General features: G+C 38.0%; 1 protein-coding gene across 1 annotated transcript in view; it reads right to left on the bottom strand.

Moving 5' to 3' along the window:
- Positions 1-2,155: 2,155 nt before the first annotated feature.
- CFAP43 (cilia and flagella associated protein 43) overlaps positions 2,156-21,563 on the bottom strand; it is a 114,242-nt gene continuing 94,834 nt past the window's right edge. Inside the window, exons 32-38 of the mRNA XM_060171372.1 lie at positions 19,833-20,046; positions 18,300-18,412; positions 17,305-17,464; positions 13,386-13,550; positions 4,474-4,554; positions 3,383-3,536; positions 2,156-2,502 (exon numbers count right to left, since the gene is read on the bottom strand). Of these exons, the coding sequence (XP_060027355.1) occupies positions 2,336-2,502; positions 3,383-3,536; positions 4,474-4,554; positions 13,386-13,550; positions 17,305-17,464; positions 18,300-18,412; positions 19,833-20,046 (1,054 nt within the window). The 3' untranslated portion in view covers positions 2,156-2,335. The remainder of the gene's footprint in view (positions 2,503-3,382; positions 3,537-4,473; positions 4,555-13,385; positions 13,551-17,304; positions 17,465-18,299; positions 18,413-19,832; positions 20,047-21,563) is intronic.

Below are 21,563 nucleotides of genomic sequence, written 5' to 3'. Positions count from 1 at the left end.
GATGGAAACCTCTGAGAAGCTGTCTTATGTCTGCCTACCAATCTGCATCACACTGGCTCATGCAGAGACCCTAAATGTGGCAGGGGTGGAGATTTGCTGGTGGTACTGCCATTCAGGTGTGTAAATGTGCAGCATCTAGATCTCCAGGTGCAGCAGGCCTCTGCTGACTGGTGGGTGGGGCTTATGGAAGAGTTCTGGGGCCGCTAGACACCTGTGAGGTAGTCCTTGAAATTAATTTCTATTGAGGGTTCTGGTGTCTCTATACCTGGTAGAAAGCACGTTTTTCAGTTAAATCTCACCTCCATTTAACAGGATACATTTATTACAAACTAGGATTTCACATTTCTAGTCATTACAAATGAAAGCAAGGAGACCAAGAGACAGCTCGCCTGGTAGGGTGTGTACCTGCAGATGCATGAATCCTACCTTAAAGCCCACCACTGCATGGCACTAGGGAGGACTTGGGCGTGATGGAGCAGTGAAGTGGGCTTCCTTTCTGCTCCCATTTCCTGCCAATGTCTAAATTATGAAAAACTGGCCTAGGAGTAGTGGAAATTGCACATGAGCAGGGTCATGGTGTGACAAAAACAACCAAAACAACAATCCATTTAATATGATCCTTGCTTTGCATCAGTTTTTAAGTACTGTCAACTCATTTGAATATCTTAAAGATCAAAATCCCTAGTCTTAAACTTTTATTTTTTTCCTGTTTGTTGCTCTTATTGTTTATCATTATTATTGTTATTGCTGTCATAGTTGTTGGACAGGACAGAGAAATCGAGAGAGGAAGGGAAGACGGGGAGAGAAAGATACCTGCAGACCTGCTTCACTGCCTGTGAAGCAACCCCCCTTCAGGTGGGGAGGGAGGGATGTAGAGAGGGGAAAAAAGATACCTGCAGCATTGCTTCAATACTGGTAAAGCTTCCCTCTTAATTTCTCTCTGTCACTATCCAATAAATAAAATGTTTTTTAAAAGTGCTGCTGCTAGAATATAATTTAGGGACAGGCTGATAGTCTGCTCTGTAATTCTTCAGAGTGGAAGCATTCAAGATTGATTTTTCAACACCTCTCCTGTCCTGAGCTGGAGGGAGATTAAAACTCTAACTCCACATCAGGTGGTTGGTTCTAGCAACCTCTTGAAATTCCTAGGGGTTCGGAAGCTTTGCATCAAAAATGGGGTCAAAGGTCAATTATGTATGTTTTTTTATTACACACATAAAATAAAAGTAATTTTCTCTTTTGCTAAATCCTGTTGGTTAGGGCACAAAATTGAGTTCCGTTACCAACAAATGAATTGTAGAGGGTTATGTTTCTGAAGAAGAAAAATATATTGTAATTTATAAGTGACTGAAGTCTTGGTAAACAATTCATTTTGCTTTCATTACTAGAATGGGATAATCTTAAGCATTATGAAAATATTGCTTTATGATTATAGAGAAATGCTTACTGAAGAAAATTTGCAAAATGTAGAAAAAGCCCAACATAAAAATCACTATAACTTCATAATTTTGGGGGCAATTTTATAAAATTAGAAATGCAGGTTGTAGAACCCTACCCCACTAGGGAAAGGTAGAGACAGGCTGAGGGTATGGATCAACGTGTCAATGCCCATGTCCCGTGGAGAAACAATTACAGAAGCCAGACCTCCCACCTTCTGCTCCCCATGATGATTTTGGGTCTGTGCCCCCAGAGGGATAAAGAATAGGGAAGCTTCCAATGGAGGGGATGGGATATGGCACACTGGTGGTAGGAATTGTACCCCTCTTATCCCGCAATCTTGTTGATCAGTATTAAGTCACTAATATTAATTTTTAAAAATAAGTTGAAAAGTAAGAAAACACAAAGCAGAACTTGGACTGGGTTTGGTGTATTGCACCAAAGTAAGAGACTGGGGTTGGAGGGAGGGCTCAGGTCCCGGAACATGATGGCAGAGGAGGACCTAGAGGACTTTGAATTGTTATATGGAAAATAGAAATGTTGACTGTAAACCGTTAACGCCCAATAAAGGGAAAGGAAAAAAAAATGCTGGTTGTGACAAAGACTAACCTGTAATTAAGACTTTCTATATTACTAGTGTGTAAATAATCCTGATCAAATTGAATGAAATAGACCCTGATACATTTTGATTATTAATCATTCTTGCATAAGACTAATCCATATTTTATACATTTATTCATGCAGAACATTCTTCTAATGATTAAGGCTAAAATAAAAATAAAGTAATTTGCTATTATAATGCAACCAAGAGGAGATTCCACTTGAATTCCTTGATGTATAAGGTAAACCACTGTAGTCGATGTTTTTAATGATTAATTTGACAGGTCCACCAGTATTTTTACATTTGAATAAGAGCAGGAAATGTCTTCATCCTTAATCTTTCAACTTCAGCCTGCAGTACTGAAATCTGTTGAGCTTGTTCTTTTGAAATATGTGTTAATTTTTGTTGCTGCATCAAGTTTTCATATCGTTCTTGGGTGATCTTCTCACAAGTCAGTTTAGACCCTACCTCCCCAAAAGAGAAATTAGTGGTATTTTTAGCTATACTTTGAAATACAGAAATAGCACGTAGAATCAGTTGAACATATGGGAAAGTGCTGTTCATTTTGTAATTAATGTATACATCTTAAGAATAATGATTCTTTTTTTTGGAGGGGAAGTGAGGAACTTACCCAGGCAGGATTAGCACATTATGTCCTACCGCTGAGTCCTAGACTAATTGCCCCCTTTATTTTCCACAGCTGGGGTCTTGCCCGCCTACAGTTTCACCATGTCAGGTTGCATCCTCATTCAGATAGGAAGACACAGAGAAAGGGGGAGATACCACAGCACTGAAATACTATTATTATTTATTTTCCAGCACACTGCTCAGCTCTGGTTTATGGTGATTCTGGAGATTGAACCAGGAAACTCAAGAGCCTCAGGTATGAAATTGTTTACATAACCACTGTGCTATCTCCTTAGGCTGGGCCATGATTTCTTCTTTTTTGTCTCCAGGGATGGATATCACTGGGGCTCAGTGCCCGCACTGTGAATCCACTGTTCCTGGAGGCTATTTTTTCCCCTTTTGTTGCCCTTGTTGTTTATCGTTGTTGTTGTTATTGTTGTCGTTGTTGTTGGATAGGACAGAGAGGAATTAAGAGAGGAGGGGAAGACAGACAGAGGCGGAGAGAAAGATAGACACCTGCAGACATGCTTCACCGCTTGTGAAGCGACTTCCCTGCAGGTGAGGAGCTGGAGGCTCGAACCGGGATCCTTAGGCCAGTCCATGCAATTTGCATCATGTGTGCTTAACACACTGTGCTACCAATCGGCCCCTTATGATTACTTTTAAAGATACAGTTAAGGGGCAAAAAGAAAAAATTAAAAAAAAAAACAAACTTACCCACTGCATTACAGATGTCTTTTCTTTCTGAGACTGCCACCAACTCCTCTCGTACATTGCAGCTTAAATGATAATTTGCTATATCTTTTTGATTACTGAACTTTCCCAATTTTTTAAGTATTTTTTTACAATTCTCCACATTCTTTTTGTGGGTCTGATACCATACAGAAGGAAGTTTGAAAAAATATTATTTTTTTTATAAAGTCATTGTGGTTTAAATTGTTTACCAACATTATATCACCATATATCTAGAGCCTAAAATAATGTCTATACTGAAGTAATTACTTAAGTTATTTGTTGAAAGGCAGACTGGTATAAACATCTCCCCCTCTTATCTGCAAGGGAATATGTCCACCCCCACTCTAGCGAATACCTGAAACTGTGGGTAGTACTAAACCTTGAATTTAGTGTGTTTCCCCTATACATGCATAAGTATCTATGACAGAGTGCAATTTTATGAATTTAGACATTGCAAAAGATATCAGTCATTATAAAGTCGAATAAATATAACAGTTTGCTATTAAATGAGTTAAGTGAGTGTAGTCTCTTTCTCAAAATGTTTAACATATATTGCAATTTTGAACCATGGTTGACTGAATAAATAAAACTGGCACAGTAAATTGTTGTTAATAGGGGTTACTGTATGTTAGTGCCACCATTTAGAAAACAATCTTGCAATAGTTTTATAGCTAAAGAAAAAAAAAAAAGCACAAAGTCCTGAGATTTCTTTGCTTCCATTTAACACCTACTATATAATAAAAATTTGTTAGGTAGTTAAAGCCTCTTTACAATGCCAGGGAAAGACCAGTAACATTTCTATTACACAAGTCATCATCAAATAGGAAATTCATGTGTGCTCAGTTATTTCCAAGATTTTTGCTATTAATTGTAAATTAATATTAAGAGAAGCTGTTCCAGTCTATTGGATGTGGTTACTAAGACACTATCTAGGAGCACTAATTAAATCCTGGATATCAACAAAGGACCAAGATTTTGTTAATTTCTGTCTGGATTCGTGATCTGAAGCACAGTTACTTTATCAAATCATTACAACTGATGGAATTATAATGATCAATATCATTGATACTTACCTTATCTAAAACAGCAATAGTTTGTTCCATTATCCCAATCTGAATGGCAATCAGACTGTCATAGTTTGGTTCATTTAGATACTTTAAGACAAAAAAAATATATATATATATATATATATATATATATTTAAGGATCCTTTCCCCCCTATTTCCTTCAATAGATATTTTCAAAATATTGTTAGTTTTTTTTGTTTGTTTGTTTTTCATTAAAAAGGTCTAACTAAAGTGAGATAAGCCATAAACAAGAAAGCTAAATACTGGCTTATCTCACTCATAGACAGAATTTAAGATACAAGGACAGAAAAGGGAAATAAAGTAAAATTTGGACTGGGTATGGAATATTGCACCAAAGCAAAGGGCTCTGAGGTGGGGGGTAGAGAATAGGCTGAGGGGGGTTTGGGTTCTTGATACATGATGGTAGAGAAGGACTTAAATAGGAGGTGAGAGTGTTTTGCAGACACCTATTGTGGGGAAATGAGGAGTGGTAGCCATGAGTCAATAGCAGTACAATAAAATGTAAAAACAAACACAACCCCTAAAATGAAAATAGATTTAAGTTTTGTGCCATTTACTTATATCTAGCCACTGATACATTCATGCACTAATAATTACAGATGTCTGAAATTTATTTTTTCATTCAGCTCCCAAATAGTAAATGTCTCAGTGAATCCTGTGTTAGCAGTTAAATGAAGACAATGAAGGAGATAAAAACTAGACAAGAGATCTAGCCTTCAAAAAACAGAACATGGAGACTTCCGGAGGCAAGGCTATGGAGCAGCAGCAGCTGTGTTTCTCTCCTCTCCCAGGTCAACTAGAAATACCAAGGGAGATCATCTGGAACCACACCAAGACAGGACTAGATAGATTTCAGGAACCAAATAACCGGTGAGTGCAAATACATGTGGCTCATGGACAAAGAGGAGCCTAGGGAGAGATTAAGTGGCTGGCAATATCTGGCAGTTTACCTGTTGAGAGACCACCTCCAGTCTGTTTCACCAACACAAAGATGGCTGAAAGGAGGAGAAGACTCACCAAATGCAACTGTGAGTCTCCACTGCTACTGCCCTTAGAAGCTGTAGCAGCAGAAGGGAGGCCCTGTGCTGACACTAGGGAACAGAGAACTAACCAGGAAACTAGGAGAAGATCTATACCTTGGTGGCCTAGTGGTGGGGCTGTGAGAATCTCTTTGCAAAACCATTGTATTACCTCTGCCCCACCCTGCTTTATCTCTTGGTCAGGAGTGAAGGATTAAGTTAAGAAGCTTACTTATAGTTTAAAATCCCTCAGGCTCCCATAGCCTACAGGGAAGATAAAGAACAAAAGAGGCTTTTAAACCATTGAGCTCCAACTCAGGGATTAAGATAATATCGAAACAACTGTCAATTTCCACAACTGTGAAAGTACCTTACTTAGACACAGGTCAATTCAGGCAACAGTGATCAGTAATTTGAAAAGTACTGAGAGAGGGACCTCATACATAATATATAGAATGATTAAACTAAAAGAAGAAATACTGGAGAAATGAACCAGGACAAGAGTCCAGCTAAAAGCCCCCCAAAGGTTGAGGCACAAAATAATGAGGTCAACATCCAAACACTAGTTAAGGAAATAATCACAGGAGAGAGTAAAGAGTTTGAAAGAATTGTCATCAGAAATGCAGAAACAACAAATGAAACCCTGGAAGAAAACACTATCTCAAGGTTATTAGAGAGCTGAAAAGCTGAAATAGCTGAGCTAAGAACACAATTAGCTGAACAAACTAAAACAGTATCAGAACAGGGTAACAAAATAGATGAACTCCAGAAAACAGTAGAGGGGAGAGAGAATAGAATTAAAGAGGCTAAAGAAAGAATTATCAAGATTGAGGATGAATTAGAGACAACTAAAAAAAAGTAAGAGATCTCAAAAAGAGATTAAGAGATACTAAAAACAACAGAGACGTATGGGAAGACTTCAGAAGAAATACTGTACGCATTATTGGCTTACCAGAAGAAGAAAGAGAGGGAGGGAAAGAAAGCATTCTTCAGGACATAGAGAACTTCTCTAGTCTAGACAACATAAAAGACATGAAGGTTCAAGAAGCCCAGAAGGTCCCAAAGAGAATTAACCCAGACTTAAAGACACCAAGACACATCATATTTAGAATGAAAAGGAAGAAGTATAAAGAAAGGATCCTGAAGGCTGTAAGAGAAAAACAGAGTCACCTACAGAAGAAAACCCATAAGATTAGCAGAGGATCAGTCAGTCAAGAGGACTTAATTATTAACATCTATGCACCCAATGAGAAGCCATCTCAGTACATCAAGCATCTACTGAAAGAGCTATAGCAATACATTAACAGCAAAACAGTCATAGTAAGGGACTTCACACCCCACTCTCTCAACTTGACAGATCATCCAGGCAGAAAATCAATAAGGAAATGAGGAAGCTAAGTGACAAGATAGATAAACTAGAACTATAGTACATTTTCAGAGACATTCACCCCAAAAAACTAAAATACACATTCTCCTCAAGTCCACATGGGTGACTCTCAAGGATAGACCATATGTTAGGCCACAAAGACAGCATCAGCAAATTCAAGAGCACTGAAATCATCCTAAGCATTTTCTCAGATCACAGTGAAATTAAACTAACACTTAACAATCAACAAAAGATTAGTAGTAGTCCCAAAATGTGGAAGCTCAACATGACCAAGTTCATCATGACCAAGTGGGGCTTATCCTAGGCATGCAAGGTTGGTTTAATATACATAAATCAATCAACGTGATCCACCACATCAATAAAAGCAAGACCAAAAACCACATGGTCATATAAATGGATGCAGAGAAAGCCTCTGACAAAATACAACATCCCTTTATGATCAAAACAATAAAAAATATGGGAATAGATGGAAAATTCCTCAAGATAGTGGAGTCTATATATAGCAAACCTACAGCCAACATCATACTCAATGGTGAAAAACTGGAAGCAGAAGCATTTCCCCTCAGATCAGGTACTAGACAGAGCTGCCCACCATCACCATTATTATTCAACATAGTGTTGGAAGTTCTTGCCATAGCAGTCAGGCAGGAACAAGGAATTAAAGGCATACAGATTGGAAGAGAAAAAGTCAAACTCTCCCTATTTGCAGATGACATAATAGTACACCTAAGGAATCCAGCAAGAAGGTTTTGGAAATCATCAGGCAAAACAGTAAGGTGCCAGGCTCCAAAATTAACATTAAAAAGTCAGTGTCATTCCTCTATGCAAACACTAAGAAGAAAATGAAATCCAGAAATCAATTCCTTTTACTATAGCAACAAAAACAATAAAATATCTAGGAGTAAACCTAACCAAAGAAGTGAAAGACTTGTATACTGAAAATTATGAGTCACTACTCAAGGAAATTGAAAAAGACACAAGGAAGTGGAAAGGTATTCCATGTTCACAGGTTGGAAGAATTAACATCATCCAAATGAATATACTACCCAGAGCCATCTACAAATTTAATGCTATCTCCATCAAGATCCCAAACACATTTTTTAGGAGAATAGAGCAAATGCTACAAATGTTTATCTGGAACCAGAAAAGACCTATAATTGCCAAAACAATCTTGAGAAGAAAGAACAGAACTGGAGGTATCACACTCCCAGATCTCAAATTGTATCATAGGGCCATTGTAGTCATCACTGCTTGGTACTGGAACATGAATAGAATTGAGAGCCCAGAAATAAGGCCCAACATCTATGGACATCTAATCTTTGACAAAGGTGCCCAGACTATTAAATGGGGAAAGCAGACTCTTCAAAAAATGGTGTTGGAAACAATGGGTTGAAATATGCAGAAGAATGAAACTGAACCACTATATTTCACCAAATACAAAAGTAAATTCCAAGTGGATCAAGGACTTGATTGTTAGACCAGAAACTATCAGATACTTAGAGGAAAATATCGGCAGAACTCTTTTGCTCATAAATTTTAGACATCTTGGATTAAATGAATCCAATTACAAAGAAGACAAAGGCAAGTATAAGCCTATGGGACTACATCAAATTAAAAAGCTTCTGCATAGTAGTCAGGTGGTAGTGCAGGTTAAGCACACATGGCACAAAGCACAAGGACCAGCAAAAGGATCCCAGTTTGAGCCCCCAGCTCCCCACCTGCAGGGGAGTCGCTTCACAAGCAGTAAAGCAGGTTTGCAGTTGTCTGTCTTCCCCCCTCTTTGTCTTCCCCTCCTCTCTCAGTTTTTCTCTGTCCTATCCAGAACGATGGCATCAATAACAAGAATAATAACTATAATAAAACAACAAGGGCAACAAACGGGAATAAATAGATAAAACTTTGAAAAAAAAAAAGCTTCTGCATAGCAAAAGAAACCACTATCCAAACCAAGAGACCTCTCACAGAAAGGGAGAAGATCTTTACATGCCATACATCAGATAAGTGGCTAATAATCAAAATATATAAAGAGCTTGCCAAACTCAACAACAAAAAAACAACCCCATCCAAAAATGTGGAGGACTTGGACAGAATGTTCACAACAGAAGAGATCCAAAAAGCCAAGAAACACATGAAAAAATGCTCCAAGTCTTTGATTGTCAGAGAAATGCAAATAAAGACAAGAAGATACCACATCACTCCTGTGAGAATGTCATACATCAGAAAAAGCAGCAGCAACAAATGCTGGAGAGGTTGTGGTGCCAATGGTACCCTCCTGCACTGCTGGTGGGAATGTCAATGGGTCCATCCTCTGTGGAGAATAGTCTGGAGAACTCTCAGAAGGTTAGAAATGGACCTACCCTATGATCCTGCAATTCCTCTACTGGAGATATATCCTAAGGAACCCAACATACCCATCCAAAAAGATCTGTGTACACATATATTCTTAGCAGCACAATTTGTAATAACCAAAACCTGAAAGCAACCTAAGTGTCCAAAAACAGATGAGTGGCTGAGCAAGTTTTGGTATATATACACAATGGAATACTGTCGGGAAATTGTGAGGAGCCTCACAAAGCACCCTGCATTCCTGATACTATGGCCTATCTACATAATCACTGCTTAGCCTGAAAGATCCCCACCCATTCCATTCCTTTGATCTATCTTCTTTCTACCCTCGAGACCCTCCCTGCCTGCAGGGTAATATTAATCCTACCAGTTAAAACCCTCCTGGCAACAGTTGCTTAGGAAGTTTCTACCTTTACAACCCCTTTTGCCTTTCTTCGCTCCTTTCCTAGCCATTTCTGTTTCCAACTTGCCACTTCCGGGTCTGCCTTTTAAAAGCCTTGGCATTCTGATCAATAAATATATTGCATTGTCTCGCCACCATGTGTCTGTTCCTGAGTCATCTCCCTCGCGTCGCTGAGTGAGTAGCAGCACAGGCTGGCTTCAGTCGAGCTCTCTCCAACCCAGAGAGTATGCACCTGAGAAGAGGCACCCCCATGCTAGCCTGGCAGAATACTACTCAGCTATTAAAAATGGTGACTTCACCATTTTTATCCAATCTTGGATGGGGGTTGAAGAAATCATGTTAAGTGAAATAAGTCAGAAACAGAAGGATGAATATGGCATGATCTCACTCTCTGGCAGAAGTTGAAAAACAAGATCAGAAGAGAAAACACAAAACCTGAACTGGAATTGGTGTATTGCACCAAAGTTAGACTTTGGGGTGGGTGGGTAGAATACAGGTCCAAAAAGGATGACAGAGGACCTAGTGGAGGTTGTATTGTTATGTGGAAAATTGAGAAATGCTATGCATATACAAACTATTGTATTTACTGTCATATGTAATTCATTAATTCCCCAATAAAGAAATTTAAAAAAGAAGAAAGAAAACATAAGTAGAAACAAATGGAATTGGTGTATTATACTAAAGTAAAAGACTTTGGGGGGGGGGGGAGAATACAGGTCCAAAAAGGATGACAGATGACCTAGTGGAGGCTGTATTGTTATGTGAAAAACTGGGAAATGTTATGCATGTACAAACTATTGTATTTACTGTTGAATGTAAAACATTAATCCCCCAATAAGGAAATGAAACAGAACATGTAAATATGATTAGTTGCTAAAAGATGCAAGCATATTCAAAGGTGGTTTTAGGTAGGCGTTGCTTTTTTGACCAGAAAAATAAAAATAATTTTGGAGGAGGTGGCATTTAAACTAGACTTTGAAAAACAGATTTGAGATGTGGGGGTAGGGGAAGAGGAAAGGTAGTCTATGTAGAAGAACCAGTCTGCACGAACCTGGAAACAACCCAGATGTCCAACATCTGATGAGTGTTTAAAGAAACTGTGGTATAAGAAGACCTCGCTAATGTGTCCTGGAACCTACCTTCTCTGTGCCCTACCCCAGCAGGGAAAGGCAGAGACAGGCTGAAAGTATGGATGGATCTGTCAATGCCTGTGTCTAGCAGAGAAGCAATTACAGAAGCCAAATTTCCAACCCTCTATGCCCCATAGAGATCGTTGGTCCATACTCCCATAAGGATAAAGAATGGGGAAATGTCCAGTGCAGGGGATGGGATATGGCATGCTGGTGGTGGGAGTTGTGTGAATTGTGCCCCTCTTATCCCACTGTCTTGTGGATCAGTTTTAAATCACTAATAATAATTTAAAAATAAGAAAACACAAAGCAGAACTTGGACTGCGTTTGGTGTATTGCACCAAAGTAAAAGACTCTGGGATGGGGGAGGGTTCAAGTCCTGGAACATGATGGCAGAGGAGGACCTAGAGGGGAATTTATTGTTATGTGGAAAACTGAGAAATGTTACACATGTTCAAACTACTGTATTATATTGTTGACTGTAAAACATTAATTCTGCCCAATAAAGAAAAAAAAAAAAACAGTGTTATATATACAGGATGGAATACTGCTCAGCTGTTAAAAATGATGAGGTTGTCTCCTTAGCATCCTCTTGGATGAATCTCAAGGACATCATGTTGAATGAGATAAGCATAAAAGAGAAGGGCAAATACCAAATATTCTCACTTATTAACAGGTTTAATAAAGCAGGGACAAGGAGTGAGAGCATAAAGTGAAATATGGACTGAACAGGGTGTATTACACCAAAGCAAAGGGCTCTGGGGAGGGGTGGGAGGAGAGAGGATAGGAAAAAGACTCTGGGGGCCTATAATAACATTATGACATATGTCAGTGGTTGCACTGTAAAGCACTAATCCCCCCAATTATTAAAAAAAACAGTCTGAACATAAGCATAGAGATAAAACCTTAGAAAATGGTGATTACTTTGGTTTGAGAATACTAATGTCTCAGAGGAACACGGGATCGATTTTAAAAGCGGGGATGAAGGATACTGGATACCCTCACAGACTTAATAATTCATTTGCCAGGTAAAAAGATACTATTTAAAATGTTTGTACAGTGTACTAAAGTTATTGATCTGAGTAGGAATATTACTATGACAGCAGTATAAAGAGTAGATTAGAGAACAGAAAGCCCCCAATCAAGAGGTGAATAAGGAAATTACTAGGTATAAGCTAAGACACAGAAAATGGAGGTCTGGGGGGTCGGGCGGTGGCGCAGCGGGTTAAGCTCAGGTGGCGCAAAGCGCAAGGACTGGCATAAGGATCCCAGTTCGAGCCCCCGGCTCCCCACCTGCAGGGGAGTCACTTCACAGGCGGTGAAGCAGGTCTCCAGGTGTCTTATCTTTCTCTCCTCCTCTCTTTCTTCCCCTCCTCTCTCCATTTCTCTCTGACCTATCCAACAACAATGACATCAATAACAGTGATAATAATAACTACAACAACAATAAAAACAAGGCAAAAAAAGGGAAAAAAATGGCCTCCAAGAGCAGTGGATTTGTGGTGCAGGCACCAAGCTCCAGCAATAACCCTGGAGGCAAAATTAAATAAGATAAAATATAGGTCTGAATCAAGCAAGTAAGTGGAAGTAGAAATCAGGGTAAGACTAGGCAGTCAAGGGAAAGAGGACAAATATAGCTCCAACTTTAATACTGAGTAAAGGGATGAAAGAACAAAAATAAATTAATAAGAGAAATTGCGGGCTGTGCTGTGGTGCACCCAGTGGAGTACACACATCATGCATGAAGACCTGGGTTCAAGCCCCCAGCCCCACCCCTGCCACCAGCAGAGAGAAAGATTCACAAGTAGTGAAGAAATAATGCAAATGTCATTTTATCTCTCTCTCCCACTCTCTCTCTCTCTATTAAAATATATATATATATATATATATATACATATATATATATATATATATATATATATATATATATATTTAAATAGAGAAGCAGTTGGAAGTTGGAGAATAAAGAAATAGAACTTAAGGAAAGTCAAGGTCAGGTCTGGAATGGAACTGGTAATGAGTTAGAATCCACAGTTTGATTGATTAGTGTTTTAGATGATCATTGATGTTAGAAAAAAAGCTAAAGAGAGAGAGAGAGAGAGAGAGAGAGAGAGAAAAAAGAGAGTATCAAAGAATAGGGCAAAAGAAAGAAATACAAACAGCTGAGGGCAGAATCCTAAAAAAAAATTATATTTAAAAGCTAGAAGCACATGAGAAAATCAGTAAAATAAAGAGAATGGTTTGACATGGCAGATGGAAAAAGGACAAAAATGGGGATAAAAAGCCAAGGAATAAGGTCACTAAGGCGGTCTAATACTACAGAGTTGATGAATGTGATGGCTGGGAAAGGAACCGCTGGATTTGACAAGTAGGAAATCCTCTGTGAATGTTACTATTAAGTGGGTCATGAAGAAATGAAGACTGAAAATAGGAGACTACCGAAGGAAAAGACAGCATTTATTTTTCATTACAAAATACAACTGTCATACAACTGGTGTGGTATGTGTGACACCACAAGGACTTATTAAATACAGCTGAGTGAAAAAATACATTGGTGAATGAAAGGAAAATTATATATGGAAGCTGGTGGATGAGGGGCAGAGGGAGCTTACCTTTTGACGATCTCTTGAGAAAAACAGCATCTGAATATCCCAAGCCTTCTGGTTTAGATCTTCCATTTCCATCTCCATTTTCTTATGTTCCCATTCAATCTGAAATATTCCTTTGTGGACATCTTTACTCTCCATCATGCTAGCAACTTTCTTTTGTCCTTGAGTCTTAAAAAAAAATTCCATTACTTGCAAAATATAATCCAGTATACAGACTATGAAATATCTGAGTCTGAGTTGTGATTCTTATAAAACACTGAAATTGGGCTGAGGAGACAGCATAATGGTTTTTCACAACACTCTCATGCCTGAGGCTCTGAGGTTCCAAATTCAATCACCAGTACCATAATAAACCAGAGCTTAGCAGTGCTATAGTCTCTCTCTGTTTCTCTCATCACACATAAATACTTTTAAAATACCTTTAAAGTAAAGAAACAAAGAAAGAAAAAGTACTGGAGTCACATTCCTCTTTTTCTTTCATTAGTATCTTTTATAAAAAGATTTAATATCTTTTTTTTTTTGCCTCCAGGGTTATCACTTGGGCTCGGTACCTGCATCATGAATCCACTGCTCCTGGAGGCCATATTTTCCCATTTTTGTTTCCCTTGTTGTTGTTATTGTTGCCATTAATGTTGTTGTTGTTGGTTAGGACAGAGAGAAATGGAGATGGGAGGGGAAGACAGAGAGGGGGGAGAGAAAGACAGACACCTACAGGCCTGCTTCACTGCCTGTGAAGCGACTCCCCTGCAGGTAGGGAGCCAGGGGCTCTAACCGGGATCCTTACTTCGGTCCTTGCGTTTTGCGCTATGTGTGCTCAACCTGCTGTGCTATCTCCTGATCCCCTTTTCTTATTTTTTCAAAAACAGTTATTTTAAAATTACACCTTCAGGGAAAATCTGATCACTAGAAGTCACCATTCACTAAATAGAAGGGATTTTAAGATACACTTGAATGGCACAACTAACTAACTTTATATGTCAGTGATTAGAAAAGAACTCCTTTTACTGACACCAATTTATATGTATTTATACCCCATAATTTCTGCACGGACTTCTTGATTCTAGAACTAAAGGACTGTAGTGTAATTAGACAGGTTAATAACTTAACATCTAGATGTTTCCACTTCAAATTGTCTACATGAATTTCAGAATGTTTTTATGAAGTAGTTTTCCCAGATTATTAATAGTTAATCTACTATGTATCTAAAGCACAAGGGGAAGATGGCAACTTGGAAGCAGCAGCTGATGTGCTCCAAAAAGAAGCAGCTTGCGACCTGGGATTCTCTGGAAAGGGTAGGATACTGGGCCATCAGTGGGAGGGTAAACAAGGGGTGGTCAGGGTGACACCAAGGAGGAGTCCTATGACCCACTCCTGGGCTGGCAAACGGAGGCCAGGGGGGAAAAGAAAGGAAAATATTTGGCTTGATTATTTCTGAACTCACCCCTCTCCCCCACCCCAGAACCAGCCCCTGGGACAGCCCTCCTAGCAGACTTCCCACTGAGTTATTTTCTTTACCAAGATTCCTGGCTCACCAGAGGTGTCATCCCAAGCCTTTTTCTCTTTGTTTTCCCTCTCTCTCTCTCTCTCTCTCTCTCTCTCTCTTTTAGGTGGCTGGAGCTCTATTTGAGTGACAAAATACCTGACTGATCAGAGCCTCAGCCCTGCCAGGGAAAGACTACCTGGAGGGATTTTTTTTTTTTTTTTTTGATACTTCTTATAATTGGCTGTCGTTGCTCAGGCTGCCTGCAGCCAATCTAGAGTGGTCCAAGCAACAGACTGACTGTTAGGGTTTTTTTACTCTATTTTATTATTACTATTATTACATATGCGTATCTCTTTTCCTTCCTCCTTCTTCAGGTTGACCAAAATTAACTGTTGTTTTTTCCATTGATAGGTGACTGGGTGTCCTATACACTGTGAGAGGAAATTGTTTCTCTCTTCCTCTTGCCTCCACTCTCCTTTTTCCCTCCTCTTAGCTAATTAAAAAAAAAAAAAAACTCCTTTCACTTTTGCTTTCTGAATTCACTGATATTCATTTGTGAATTATTTTGGGGAAGAAATCTGACTTGTAGTGTGAACTCTGTATGTGTTTATGTCTTTTCTACTTCCCTTTCTCCTCTTGCTATCCCTAGAATTTATAGTAGACAGTAGATTTGCATAATTATTATACATAAACATTCTCTTAAAAAGCATCTTGAAGGTAATGGAAAATGCTAGAAGGTAATGGACATTATAAATAATAATTGTATATAATTATGAATTATAAATAATTATATCTAATTATAAATAATGTTATAAGGTAATGTAAAAGAAAGACAATATGCTTAAACAGATGCAGAATTTTAGCAGAGAATGAAAATGACAAAATTCATATAGAAATGCTAGAAACAAAAATCAGAAAGTATGCTTCTGGTGAAGTCATCATTAAACTAGACAAAGATTAAAAAAAAAAACAGTGAACTTGAGGCTAAGTCAATAGAAATTACTCAGACTGAAACATAAAAGAGAAAAATAAAACATACCATTCAAGAGATGTGAAGTAGTACTGAATAGTCTAATTAAGACATGGATAATTAAAAGCCCAATGGGAAATAGATAACAGGAGAGAAGAAAAAAAAATTTTTTCATCAGAGCACTGTTCAGCACGGGTTTATGATGGTTTGGGGGACTGAACCTATGATCTCAGAACCTCAGGCATGAAAGTTTTTTGCATATTGTTATTTCCCTGCCTCAAGAAGAAATTGAAGGAATAGTAATGAGACCTTTCCAAAAATAATGACAGATAAAAACCATAGATTGAAGAGACTCTGGGAACCCACAATTAGGACTCTCTAGACATATGCTCATACTACTGAAAACTGAAGATTAAAAGAAAATTCTAAGGCATATACATTACATTAGGAGGAAAAATAGTAGGCACATTGTCAGAAACTGCAAGCTAGAGGAAGAATGGTATTTTTTAAGTGAAATGAATGAGAAAAAAGAGAACCTGACAGTTCACGTAACTCAGCAAAATATCTTCAACAGTGAAGACAACTCAAAGACAATTTCAGACAAAGAAAAACTGAGAATTCCTTACTGGCAGATTTGCAGTTTGGTTAAATTAAAGGAAGTTATTTTTAAAAGAGTTTATTTATTTATTCATGAAGAATGATAGGGAGAGAGAGAGAGAGAGAGAGAGAGAGAGAGATCTGAGGCAGATATCACTTTGGTAAATGTGCTGCCAGGGATTGAACTCAGGGCCTCATGCTTGAGAGTCCAATGCTTTAGCCACTGCACCACTTCCCAGACCACTTAATAGAAGTTCTTTAAGTAGAAAGTATGTAAGTGGTCCAGGAGGTGGTACAGTGAGATGGACTATCAAGCATGAAGTCCTGAGTTCAATCCCTGGCAGCACATGTGCTAGAGTGACGCTCTAGCTCTCTTTTTCTCCTCCCACCTCTCTCATTAACAGATAAATAAAAGAAAAAGTATAAGACAGACACTTTATACTATTAATATGAATTTACATCGACTGTTTTAGCACTTCTATAGATGATGAACTAAGTTTCTGAAATTAAACTTTTTACTTTTCATTTTCTAAAAAAGAAACACGTACACACACATGCTTGGGACAATTCGATACATCTGTAAAGTTCTTCAGATGAATCCAATGTGCAGTCAGCATTAGGAACCACAGATTGAGTGATTAATTGATTGACTGCTTTTTTACCAGAGCACTACTCAGCTCTGGTTTATGCTGGTGCTGGGGACTGAACCTGGGACCACTGGTGCTTCAGGCATGAAAATCTTTTTGCATAATCACTATGCTATCTCCCCAACCCAAGAACCACTGATTTAATAGACTGGGAGTGATTTATCATGAAAATAGAGTAATGAAAAATATTTTCCATGTTAGATTTTTCCCCTTAAAAATAATTACCCGAATCACAGAATTCAAGTCTTCAATTATGGTCTTGTTGATGAGAATTGCATCAGGATACTCCAGTAATAGCTGGAAGTTTTCCAGTTCTACTTGTCCTTGTTTAAGAAGAATTTGGATAGTCAAATCCAACTGGTATTTTATTTTCTCTTCCTGTAATCTAAGTAAAAAAAAAAAAGACTTAAATGTACATAGTTATAATATATACTCAATTTCACCTCATCTGAGAATGTGAAGTTCCAACTTAATTTTTCTTAAATTGAATGAAAGCATAATGGAGACTAACGTGGAAGATTTTTCTAATAATGAGTTTTCTTACAAGTCTTTATGATCTCTAAGAAAGCACGGAACTAAAGTTGGGATGTTCAAAGAATGATTTGGACAGAAAAAATATGTATAAAGTTTTACTTTATTATTAAGGAAATATTATAATTTTACTGTAATATATAAAAAAGGAAGAAAATACGCTACCAAAGAAAAAACTATTTCTGTTCTGACCTTATATATTGTCTCTTGGTATATTAACAATGTTTAAACTGCATTTATCAATATAATTATAGATACTACCAAAAGTGGAGTATTCAACCACTCCAAAAAAAAAAACACAACAAACTCCTCAAAAGAAAAAAATTTACTAGCTTATATATCTGGAAATCTCTTAATCTCTGCTTAATTTTCCACACTTTGTGTAACTTGAGCCCAAAAGCACTTGGTGGCAAGAACAGAATTTTTGTATTTTTATATGGAAGGAGCAAATTGAAAAAAAAATTTCCCCAAACTTTGTTTACTTGTGATAAGTGCAGTGGGGCACAACAATTTATGGCCTTATGTAACAAAACGCACTATTTCAAAGCAAAGTTATAAGGTCCAAAGAGATTGTATGTCTATTGCCTGTAAAGCAGCGAGTGGACATTCTCCCACCACAATAACAAAGCTGAAGAAAGCCCCTTGCAAGAATTGTGAGTAAATGAACATGAATGAAAGGCTGAAATTACAAGATGAGTTCACGGAAGGTTTTTTCAATGTCCTGCTGCACCTTCTCATCATCCTCAGCTCTCCTCCGGAGGAAAGCCGCCATCTCCATTAAGCCAGCCCCTTTCTGCTTTACCTGAAGAAACCAAACAACGAACATCTCAGAACATAGAAAGCTCTAGAAAAAATAGCAAACAGATTTCAAAGAACTTTGGAAAACATCCATCTTTAACTTTGTTGTTACAAAACCTCAACAAGCCCATCTTTGTAAGAGACTCAATAACTTAAATCCTGGCTGTTATGTGATAATCAGATAGTTAACACATGGTACATTCCATGAGTAATTAGACAAGTGGAGAATTTCCTTCTTGATGAGAATGAGATATGTAAGCTACTTGAATTTTATATATCTAATTTTAAAATTGACCCTCCTGGAAAACACCAGAAGAAGTCAGGCACTATTTCTCTCATGTGAGAGGTAAAAGGAAGAAGGAAGTACTCCTGGGAGTAGTAATGGGTATAGGTGTGGCTTAGAAAGGAAGTGAAAGTAGAGCCATAGGAGTGAATCTAACTGGAGGGAAAAAATATATATGTATATATCCAACCTATATCTATGGCCTTGGGGGAATTATGGAAGTCTCTGCTAGAGGGGGAAGGGGGTGCAGAACTCTGGTGGTGGGATTGGTGTGGAATTATTCCTCTATTATTGTATTTTTTGGTAAATCATTATTAAATGATTAATAAAAATACAATTTAGAAAAACAAACAACAACAATTGGTAGAAAAAAGATAAAAATCATAGGTGATTCAGTAAAATATGCCAGCCAGATGTATTGGCACTGAATTTAGGGAATGTGTGTGTGTGTGGGAGGGGATAAGTCAGGTAGGGGTGTCAAGAAACAATAAGAAGGATTCTTTTCTCAACTAAACACATTTTCAAATTGTTACCATTCACTATATTATAAATACAGTGGCAAAACTATCAAGTTCGTTTTGGTGAAATATAATTCTAATCTATGCAAGATGAGATGAAGACTGCTCACAACTAGGATAGAGAGAAGTTGTCTCTGCACTGTGCTGTCCAAGCAAATTACAGTGTAAATCATTTGTCTTAAACGCTATAGTGGTCACGCTATGAAAAGTGAAATAAATTTTTACTGATATATATATTTACTTCACACAATATATCCAAAACATGATGATGTCAACCTGTAATAAATAAAGAAAATTTCCTCCCATACTAAATCTTTTATATTTGTGTGCATTTTCTACTTATAGCATAGCTTTCATGGGACTGGCTATGTTAATTTCAAATAAGCAATAACCACGTTGCTAGTAACAAACATTTTGAACAGCATGGGTCTATATGTTTAAGTCTATAGTTAACTCTTACAGCACTAAGGTTACTATTTTACTTTATTGTCATTAGTACTAATATTGCTATTACCCTAGCAAGAAAAAACTAAATAATTTAGCTTTTCTGGAAACACTGGCCACCATATGCTATATATTTGATATTAGTACACTAAATAAAAATAAAATAAAATGTAATATACTTTCTGTTCATTTTCCACTTTTGTTCGTCTGAGAATGCAGAAATGTTCCCAGACTGAGGGGTCCAAGCCTTCTGGCATGTTATTGATATTGTCCAGCTCATCCATGGCCTTCATTAAGTTGGCAAAGGCTTCCTTATTCAATTTCCCAGATCCTGGTCGCTCTCCAAAAGGGATTAAACTGGTCGTATCTGATTGTACTTTCTGTTTTTGAAGCCTGGTATTACCAATAAGAACTCATCAACTTTTCATACCCTCTTACACACACACACACACACACACACACACACACACACACACACACACACACACCAATGTTAAAGAAGACCCTTAGCACAAATATGACACATATGACATTTGGCACTTGGGGGATGATAAGGAAATTATTTCAAAGAGAACAGTATACACTTTGAGCTTCCATATTCTCTAGCTCACCAGATATAAAATTGACTGAGTTTTAGAGATCTCTACATGTTGTCAACATTTGTAGCTTTACCTATAAATTAGAAAACATCCCTGTATGTTTTAGGCAGACATAAAAATGCCCTAGAGAAGTGAAGATGTTCACTGGTTCTGTCTCAGACATCCTCTCCTGATGTCTACTTTGCAGGTGAGTGGCTTGGAATATCTTCAAACATAGGTGCAACTGGAGAAGTGCCTGTTGTTTATTTATTTATTTTCATCTACAGGGAACATAGGGTGTTATGGGGACTGCAGTTACATGGGAGGGGAGTAAGGGTACAAAGGCTTGGGCTAAGCACTCAGAAGAAAGATGTTTTACTATGACGTTAGTATTGGCATCCTATTTCTATCCATGACAATGTGGAATTTAGAGAAAAGCTATTTTGACCCAAGACTACAGGCCTGTGAGATGGTAGAGTTAGAATTTAAAGCTAATGGGTGTCGGGACCAGGCAGTGGTGCACCTGGTTAAACAAGCACACACACTACAGTGTGCAAGGATCTGGGTTCAAGCCCCTGTTCCTCACCTGCAGGGTGAAAGCTTTACAAGTGGTGAAACATGGTGCAGGTGTCTCTGTGTCTCTTTCTCTCTCTATCGTCCCCACCCCTCTCAATTTTTCTGTGTCTCTATCCAATAATTAATAAATAAAAGATTTAAAAAATAATAAATCTAAATAGGCATGGCTATGGAGTAGAAGCTATTTCAGGTCATGCTCCTGATAAACTAGGGGAAAAAAATCACCTGAAACTCAACAAACTATAACCAGGATCTCTCCAGAAACTCACCAAGCCACAGTTACCAAGTTGTGGATGTTACTATGATTTCATCCTGAACTCCTGGGGTGATGACCTCACCAATGTGTCCTGGAACCTCACCTCTCCAGAGTCCTACCCCAGTAAGGAAAGATAAAAATTGTCCTGCCAATGCCCATGTCCGGCAGAGAAGAATTTACAGAAGCCAGACGTTCCACCTTCTGTGCTCCATAAAGAATTTTGGTCCATACTACCAGAGGAGTAAATGTTAGGGAAGATGACTAGAGAGGGATCTGAACTCCAATTCTATCATGACCCAGAGAGAGAAGAGGGGGAAAAAATTAGGGGGAGGAGGGAAGAAGTCACTCAGAAATGGTAGGAGTGACTTAGAAAGGAAGAGAAGGCAGGACCATAGAAAACCTGGGCAAATATATATATATATATATATATATTTATAAAAATAATAATCAACCCTTATCTGTAATCTTGGGTGAACTAGTGTAGTTTCTAATGGAGGGAA

This window comes from Erinaceus europaeus, chromosome 14 (assembly GCF_950295315.1).
Source record: "Erinaceus europaeus chromosome 14, mEriEur2.1, whole genome shotgun sequence".
Taxonomy (NCBI): Eukaryota; Metazoa; Chordata; class Mammalia; order Eulipotyphla; family Erinaceidae; genus Erinaceus; species Erinaceus europaeus.
Note: the sequence above shows the minus strand (reverse complement) of the source record. Positions and strands in the feature narration are given on the sequence as shown.